At 32.2% G+C, this 10,123-nt stretch overlaps 1 protein-coding gene across 3 annotated transcripts in view; it reads right to left on the bottom strand.

Moving 5' to 3' along the window:
- Positions 1–9,803: 9,803 nt before the first annotated feature.
- The window catches only part of LOC110036131, a 30,838-nt gene continuing 30,518 nt past the window's right edge, over positions 9,804–10,123 (bottom strand). For all 3 annotated transcript variants that reach the window (XM_020740499.1, XM_020740498.1, XM_020740500.1), the window contains one exon: positions 9,804–10,123. In XM_020740499.1, coding sequence (XP_020596158.1) covers positions 10,055–10,123 — 69 coding nt within the window. In that variant the 3' untranslated portion in view covers positions 9,804–10,054.

Raw genomic sequence — 10,123 nt, 5'->3', positions numbered from 1 at the left:
AAAGATTTTGACATTAATGAACCACCCGCAACAGCATCTATAATAGATCTCAGTGATCCTACTAATCCATTATAAAATTTTTGAATTATTAATCAATCTGTTAAAGCATGATGTGGACATTTTCTAAAAAGATCTTTAAATCTTTCCCATGTTTCATATATCAATTCCCCTTCAAACTGACAAAAAGATGTAATATCATTTCTAAGTTTAGTGATTTTCGAGGGTGGAAAATATTTAGCCAAGAATTTTTATGATAGTTCTCCCCAAGTTCTAATAGATCCAGGTGCTAACAAATTTAACCAAGCCTTGGCTTTGTCCTTTAATGTAAAGAAAAAGTTCTAAGTCTAACAACATCATTAGACACTCCGTCATATTTAAATGTAGCACAAATTTCAAGAAAACTAACAAGATGTAAGTTAGAATCTTCAATAGGTGATCCTCCAAACTGATTATTTTGTACCATTTGGATAATAGCAAGTTTAAGCTCTAATGAATTAGCAGCAACATCAGGATTTTGAATAGTCAAGTGAAGTTCATCTGCTATCGGATTCGTATAATCTTTTAAAGCTCTTTGTCGATTTTCATTTATTGGATTATCTAAGTTATTCGCCATTTCTTGTAATTTTTTTAATTTCTCTTTGTTGTTTTCAAATTTTTCTAATAGTACGTTCTAATTCTAATTCGTAAGGTATAAAACCTTCAGATTCAATATTTCGCATAAACAAATAAAATATATATTAATAATAATATTTTTTTATGGTATATATACTTTTTAATTCAACTGTTAGCTTCCCCAGCAACGGTGCCAAAATCCAACTTTTTTTATTACGACAGATTGTGTAAAATTTAATTAAATATAATTAATTAATATTCAGATTCTATGTAAGTATACGTATTGTTATCAAGTAATAATGGACTTTCTATTTAAGCCCCAAAAATCGATCCTATGGGGAAGTTTTAAATTGGAAATGACAAATTTGTTAGAAAATTCACAGAAATTCATTTGAAACACTGTCACTAATTTTAGTTGTTGAGATGTAATCAAAACTAAATTTCTAAACTATTATCAAATCAAATATACAAAATTTAAAACAGTAAATACTACTCTATTCTGTAACGAAGATTCTTATGTGAAAAAGCATCCTTCCCATTGAGGATATGGTAAAATGAGATGAGATAAATATTCATAATAAGTATTGTGACAAATAGGAGCAATTATAATTCTTTACCCTGATACAGTGCATAGAAAATCATTGGTTAATCTCAGTTTTTAGTCCCTAAATCCATGGCTAGGCTAGGAGGATACCGACTCCCACTCCAGAGCTCCCACTTCCCTTCACCTGAAGGCTAGCTCTCGCTTCAGTTTTTTAAATACTAAGACTGAATTGAAGATTTTAGTCTATCACCTTAAAAATTCTCGAATTCTACACCCAACAAAGGATATTTCTTTATTTATTTGCACTTAATTCCATAAATGATGTTCTCTTTTATGGAATCAAATGTGATCCTATGTGATCCTTATCAAATGTGATCCTTACTCTGTTGTAGAACTCATACTCCGTTTCCCGGATCATATGTTTCACAACACATTTTAACAATTTGATTGGCTAGATCGAAAAGTAAATTAAGTTTGGAGTTGAAAAATAATCACAATTTATTTTATAATTTGATATTGGCACATTCACATTATCTCTTCATTTCACCATATCTCAAAGTAGGGAGAAAGATAGAGGGAACTACTCAGACTTCATGAGAAAGAAATAACAAAACATAAATTTCATATATAAAAGAAAGTTCATACAACGTTAATAAACAAACAATACTTATCTAAAAACTCTTTCTCAAAGCAAATCCTTTGTAGCCTTTCCTTAGAAATGCAGGAAGAAGATATCTCTCACTTTTCTCCTTCTCCAACACTCTTACAGAAAGTTTCACACTAAATCTCTCCACAAAAACTCTAAACTATGAAAACAAAATCACTAATTAACTCCAATATGGAAGTGAAATGGAATGATGTGGTGCGAAAAATGAAAATAGAGGAGTGAAAAATGTAAAGAAGCCCATTTTCTGATGAAATTCGACCCCAAATAGAGCCCAAGGTCGGTTCTCTAAGAGGTGCCTCCAAAAAATCTCCAAAAGGTCGTCCAAATACATCAAAATTTCTAGAAATGAGGTCTGCACTGCCTTTGGTGTCTTCGACGCTGAGTAAAAAACTTTGCGTTAATTTTTTCTATGTCATTGGCGCTGCCGGCGTTGAACATTTCTTCAAAAATGTCATTTTGACTCCAAATTTAATCATTTTTGCTTTCTTTTTACTTTAAGCCCTAAAAATCAACAACCTGCAAGAAAACATCAAAATACCTTCCATTAAAGTGCACCTTCCATTAAAGTGCAATAACCTTCCATTAAAGTGCAATATCATCAAAAATAAGTGTAAAATATGGGTCTAAAAATGCATATATTTTGTGTATCAATTAACAATATAATGAATATTCGGATTTGGATTATAATGCTAGTAACTTAAAAAGAATAAACCCCAAGAGATTAGCAAATTTTCTAGAAGATATGCTTATTATTTTAACTTCTCAGGTTGCAGATATTGTGAGAAATTTAGATCAATATGTAGAAAGTTATCCTAAAGGCCCTCCAAATATTAAGGAAAATTTATTTGGACAATTGATTGAAACTAACACTTTTGAAACTAGCCATGAGATATACAATCCTTATTCTGATTATTACAACCCATGTTGGGAAAATTACTAAAAGTTTAACTGGAATAATAATTATGGAGGAGAAAACTAATTTTGAGAAGATAATCAATTTACTCTTACTTTTAATTGGAATAGTCAGGGTGATTTTAATGATAAACTTTTTTTCCTCGTAATTTTAACTTCAACCAACAGAGTGAGAAGAAGATTTATTAGAAGAGGTTGTTATTCAAATGTAGAGTGAGCTGGAGAGTCAACGAGCCACAATTAAGAATATTTAAAATCAACTAGAGCAGTTAGATAGACCTTATGGAAAATAACAATGAGTAAGATATTATTGATTTAGTATGCTAGAGAGTCATGATTGTTAGTGCAGTATTGTGTTTTCTTTAGTGTGGATTGAATCAGTTTGATTGATGATTGGTGGATGTTTGGATTGGTAATGGTTTGATTTGATCTTTGTGTGTGTCATAAGAGAGAAGATCCTTTAACTTCTTACTATGGCTAGACTTGTATATGTTCTCTTGTAATAGTTGGATTGATGAGTCAACTATGACTCGAGTCTTACTCGGACTTGAGTTTTACAGGAGGCATCTTGAGTTTGGATAGTGATAGTTAAATTTATATGTTATTTCCTTTCTCTAACTTAGTTTTCATTCGGTAGGGTTGTGAACCTATTTAATGGGATACATGTGGATGATTTACACTATACTTATAACTGTTAGAGGTGCTTAATTAAAAGGATAAGGTGATGTCTGAGGTTGACGCATGTGAAACAATACATCAGGGGTAATCGTATCTATGGGATTATACTCTATAAAATCATTCAAAAGTGCATAATATATCTGTGTGGTGATTCTGTTAGGAATTGAACGTAATGTAGTGAGATGCGATGAGTTAATGAATGAATTAACCTCATTTAGCATGCGTGTTGTGTTTGTATTATATGATTGTTTTTGTGTTACAACTTTATATAGGACATGAAGAATATTTTTATATTCTATGTTGATTCCTGTTATGCTAGTTAGACTTTTTTTTAATCAAATTTCATTCTGAGATGTTTAGTTTAGAATTAGTTTCTACTACATCTTTTCTATCTTGATGAATACCTGTAGATGTTATTGATAGAGATTTATTGTAGATAGAATTTTTGAACTATTTTTCTTCATGCTTACATTATTTGTATTGAATGTTATACATGTTAAAAATCAATAATTTTAAATTTAGTATACTTCCTTTTAGTTTAACATTATTGCAAGCATGTTTTAGGCTAGATTTACTTTCTCCTATGGTCCTTCTATCCTGATTATGCATGTATATGAATTTGATAAGATGATGTAGTAGTTAGTAGATTCAACTTTTACTTTTTCTTCCTCCTACATTTTATGGAATTGATTGAAAAATATTTAAAAATTTAAGTTTGGGAGGAGGATAAAAAAAAAACTTTCAAAGTTAAATTTTATTTGTCCTCAGTGACATGTATTGAATTCGATATCACTTTTTAAATTGACATGTGGTATGTGGTGTTATCTTTAGGATACTAAACTTTTGATTTTTAGAAATGATATAAAGGAACTTAGTAGAAAATTTAGTAAAAATGATGAAACTAAAGTTAAGATATTTAGTAGAAAATATTAGGAAAATGATTTTACTATTTATTATAGGAAAAATTGATTTTTTAAAAAAATTAAAGATTTTTAGAATAACGCTTTTTAATGAATTTATTTTCTATGAAACTTCTTTTTCAAAAACTAATACTAAATTTTATGTTGAGGAAAGAAAATAAGTTCTTAAATTTAGAAAAGGGATAGTGAAATTCAAAATCACTAAAGGCCTATCCAGATATAGTAATCATTGCCTAAAAAAATAAGGATTAAAAAGTTCATGAAAGAAAAAGAAGAAGAAAAAGGAAAAGAAATAGAAAATGAAAAAAAAAAGATAAAAAGGAAAAGAGAAAGAAAAGGAAAAAAAGACAAGAATGAAAAAGTGAGGACAAACTTGAGGAATATGATCTAACTAAAAATTGATTTAACTTGAATCTTTCTAAGGAAGAAAACTTAAGATCAATCCTATGCCTAATGTAAAAAAGTATTAGTAAAAATTACTTTCAATATAGAATTCATAAATTCTAAAATTAATATTTTTTTAAAAAATCCCATTTTTTGAAAAATTTTAATTAAGTTTGAATTAAATAGAAAGCTAGTATTCCTAATTTTAATATTAAATGTTTTGATACCTTAAATATCATCCACTTTATTAAAAATTCTTCTAAGTTAGACTATAACATTCCTAAAAAAAATTTAGGTCATCTATAAGAAACCCACAACCACAAGTTAACAATTTTAGTTTTAAAAGTTATAACATTACTTGACAACAAGTAACATTTAAGTTTGGGAGATTTTGACACGCTTAAAAAAATGACTACTTTTTCATATATATTTTGCAATTATTTTTAATGATATTAAACTTTAAAGGAAGGTATTTTGCATGTTTTTTGTTTCAGGTACAAGAAATAGAGGAGAAAATAAAATAAAAACGGTGCAAATCGAAGCCAAAACGAGCAAGGAAGAAAATTTTGACCTGGCACATTTTGATGTATTTCTATACATAATCTCTTTTACATTTATCACATATTTTTGAATGAAATTTTACTTTAAATAAATGTTATTTTCATTCTTATTTTGTAGGTATAATAATTTAGAGCAAAATAGAACTGAAATGGGGCGAAACGGAGAGAAATGGGGCAAAACGATGGAGCTGCCTGTAGAGTGGCACATAGGCACCAGAAGAGAGAGTACGACACCAAGGTGCCAAAAATGGTTAAGGGGCTGGTTTTTTATGATTTCGGGCTATTTTGGGATGTTATTGAAGATTCCAAAAAACTTGAACACCACTTAGAGTGGTTCAATGAATCTAGACACTTGGAAAGGCTTTCGGATAAAGTGGTGTCTCTTAGAGTGAAGAGGTGTATCTCTTGGAGTGAAGAGATGAGTCTCTTTTCTTGAGGTTTTGTGCCTCTTTAGAAAGAGGGGCTTGGCGTCTCTCATGAGGAGTCTAGAGGGGGATTTTTAGAGAGAGTTTTTGCATGAGTGTAGAGAGGAATTCTTAGAGATCTTAGAATAGGAGTAGAAATGTAGATTTCTTCATTTTCTGAAGAGATTTGAGAGGGAATTTTGGGAAAAGCTGTAAGGAATTGTACTACCATTGCATGGATTAGCAGAAGACTTTGTGGGAGAGATCTTTATCTTTTTTTCAAGGGAAAAAAGCTACGTATTGTGTTCTTTATTATCTTATGATTTTGTGAACACTTATCTAGTAGATTTGCTTTGATGTAATGAAGTTTTCAGTTGTGTTCTATTTGTGCAATGTGAGTAGTTTGTTACTCTTTCTTCTTGTTATGAAATAGTGGCATGAGTAGATTATGTTATTATTTTCAGTTTACTTTTCTTTTACAATAAGTATGATTCGTGTTTTGGATTTTGTGATGCATGTTAGAATAGGTCATGATTATAAATGTGATGGCCTTTACTTAAACTTCATTTACATTGCAATTTAGGTTTGTTGTAATGTTAAAATTTATTGTAATTGTATTAAGATACGAGAGGACGGTATAATTCTCAACAAAGTGGAACCATATTTGATTTCATGGATAAGAATGTAGTTCATGGGGTTGAGTGCAAATAAATAAGGAAATAAACTTTGAAGGGCGTAGAATTGATGATTTTAGGGTGAAAGACTAAAATCACCAATTTGGTCCAGATGTTTCGAAACTAAAGCAAGATGTTAGCTCTCAGGTGAGGGGAACGTGGGAACTCTCAAGTGAGAGTCAGTATCTTCCCAACAAAACCATAGATTTTGGGACCAAACTCTAGATTAGCCAATGTTTTTTATCACTCGTAAAGATGATAAAGAATAAAATTGCTCCTATTGGCACATTACAATATTTAATGTAGTTGAATGCAATATTAAGTAAATATTTCTTAATGGGTGTAAATTGGTTGTTTCTAGGGTGACAGGCTAGATTCCTATCAATTTTGCTCCTATTGTCATTGGCGATATTGAATCCTTTGTATCTCATTCCAAAACATTGTCTAATTCACTACACAAGAACATTAGTTTTTAACTTCTCAAAATTCTTCGAACCAATTCAACCAAAAAAGGGTTATATTTAGAATTAATATTTTCATTCAAGTCTAGTTATTGACTTTTTTAAACTTAATTCTTACATTTTAAGAGTACTTGTTAGAAAAACCACTTAAATCGACCTTTCAAACTAAGGAGTGATAGTAGTAGATTAGAATTAGCCTATGCAATTTCTTACCTCACTTCTTTGTTAGATCGATACTAAGGTTTTTAAAGAAAACCCTACATTACTTTAAACGATATGTACGCTTGCATAGAACCCCTAGTGTGTGAACTATTTTCTATATTTTATAATATTTTTATTTTGCACACTAGCTGCTAAATATAAATTGGGTTAAGTTTTTGACAATATTTTGGAAGTTAAATGACTGCGTAATTGCGGGTCGGGTCACCTAAGGAACGGAGCTCTATGTTCAAATGTGTTTCACTCTTCCCATTGAAAGAATGGAACCGCCGATGCAAACTCGGGATCACTACAATCTTGTATCCATTAGGATTTCTAGACTAGGGTTAAGAGAGATACGTTGAAGGATTTTAAGAATGCAACGAAGGGCTTCATAACTAAAAGGGCTTCCGCTAACATCAGTTTCAGCTTAATATCTCGAACAAGAATTAGAAAAGGCTTGCTAGAAAGGAAAAAAACAAAGTTTTTCAAAGAGTTTCACCTTCGCGATGTTTGAGAACACGTGCTCTTTCCTTTTACTCTTCCGACACTAAAGTGATGATGAAGCCCTCCTTTGCCAAAGGAGCTTAAGGGCCTCCGAGAAAATATCTCATACTCACCACAACTGATGGTGGAAGGAGAAGAAGACGAGGATGAAGTAATCGAGAAGAAAACAAGTGGAAGAAGAAGAAGAAGAGAAGAGCTCTTGCTTACTCACCAAGAAAACCTCTCCCACAACCTCTGTAGCCTCATAAGAACCTCCTCCTTGATTGAGAAACACTTTCCAAGCAAATGAACTTTTTGATCCCCCGCTTTTTCCTATGTTCATATGGTTATTGGTCCATTTTTCCCTCTAAATGACATAGAATAATGGGGCTTAATCCACATAGGATCCATCCTGTTGGCTCTTAAGGAGGTGGGATAACATGGAAGAATCCCATTTGACCTTTTTTATTCACCAAATGCCCTATCCTAGCTCAAATGGCCAAGTTGGAGACCAAAAAGTCAAAAATTTTGGTTAGGATGTTAGAATTGCAGTTGAGTGCACGTAAGAGTGTGTGCCTGTGTGTACAATGGCGCCCATGTGCCTGTGTGCAAGGAGGTCTTTTATGGATCTCTTGGGCATTGAGAGGCCACAAATGGATGGAAAATGGTCCTCAAACATCAAAATATCAAAAATTGATGCCAATGGGTGTACTAGTCATTATGGTACAAGCGTATCGGTGTAAACTCTAATTTCGTGCTTAATACGCGCTGAAGGATTTTATAGCTTTCCTGAGCCATGAGAGGCTCCAAATGGATGGAGCATGAACCTTAAACATTAAATTAACATTAGACATGTCCCACTTCAAAATTGAAGCTAACCAACTGTGAACACTCCAGGGTAAGGTTATATTAACTCCAACCCTAGTTTCAAGCCAAAAACATGTACCAGGAAGTTTTAATGGATGTCTTGAGCTACATGAAGCTATAAATGAATAGAATATAATCTCTTACTACTCAAGTTGACACCCTACACACCTAACCTCAAAAATTGATGCCAATAGTTGTATCATAAATTCTTTTACGGACTCCATGTACGAGATTTCTCCCAAGTAGGTTCCTTCTCTGTAGTGCACTCTACTTATTAATGATATGATTTTATGCTCAACGCACCTTTTAGGATGTCGAATCCAAAAATACAATATGGGTCACGCCCAAGAAACAGAGTGTTGGACGTACAAGAAGAACAGAGAGAGAGAGAGAGAGAGAGAGAGAGAGAGAGAGCACGGTAACACAAGTTCTCAGAGAAAAGATTCGGTAGTCATTTCTCAAAGAAGTGATATCCTATTTATAATTTATAGGAGTATTCAATAAAGTAACATATTTATCCCTATTTTGATAGGGAATTTATAGATAATTATTACACAAGTACACCTTTACATATTTGTAACTAATTATGGGGCGCTTTAATTTTTGCAACTGACGTTGGCACCATTTCCAATTCATAATTATTTGAAGAGGGGCATTTAATAATGATTTGACATTAAGCTGCATGATAATCATTCGGCTGACTGGAAAGTCTTCGGTCGGTTAGAAGGTCTTTGTTCGACCTTTTTGAATGAATCCGTAGTATAGGTCCTCTTATTATCGGGGTGAACTTAGACCATCGGACAAAAGGTGTATCACTATTAATTGATAGATAGCTTCTCTTTAGACAAGTGGTCATCACGAAGGATTATAAAGATATCCAATTGGATGCCCTTTAGCCATCTCGGTGAAGGATCCCATAATAAATTGATGTAATTGATTGGAAATCACAGTCGCTTAGGTTAGGTGTAAAATATTCTTTAGTTCGACTATACTTTCTATCGATCTGCCCATGATTTCGATGAAAAAAAGAGACACTCAATGTCTATATCTTTCGACCATCCCGCTGCAGTCCTTGACTATATAACTATATAACTATATGTAGATCCTCGATTTAAATCAATCGAAAATCCCCTTACTTCCCTGGTCGCCGAATACTTCTGACTTCTCGCTTCAATCCCATGATTTAGTTTTCAAAAGTCAAGACACTCAGTTACGCTTGCCCGCTAATTTTCAACAAAACAAAATAAAAAAAATCTAAACTATTTTTTGTACTATTTACAATTTTTTATTCTTGGTCAAATCCATATTATTACACATAACTAATATTTATTTAAATAAAACCATTATTTACTATTGTAATATATCCTTATTTATCAGAAATAATCGTATTTTATTATAATCATTATTATTAATTTTAACCTATAAACAATTCTGCCATCAACGTATTTCTGAACTCAATAAAATCCACTCACAATTCCATCTCTCTTAACAAAGATATCGTCCTAAACCATGCATGTTCTCTTCCTTTTTAATATCCACTCCGTATAAAATAAAAATTAAATTCGCCCACACATAATACAATACTAAAACATCACCAACATCTCCCATAATTTACAACCTCACCACCACTAGGAACCACCGCCCACTTCCCGGCAAATCAGGCCGCCGCCGAAATACCCCCTTCAAATTACCTCACCACCGCATCATACCCCTCTGCCGACACAACCGCCAACTCCGCCAACGATCCAACTGCCAC

The sequence above is a fragment of the Phalaenopsis equestris genome, unplaced genomic scaffold (assembly GCF_001263595.1).
Source record: "Phalaenopsis equestris unplaced genomic scaffold, ASM126359v1 Scaffold202921, whole genome shotgun sequence".
Lineage (NCBI taxonomy): Eukaryota > Viridiplantae > Streptophyta > Magnoliopsida > Asparagales > Orchidaceae > Phalaenopsis > Phalaenopsis equestris.
This window is presented reverse-complemented; position numbering and strand designations above follow the sequence as displayed.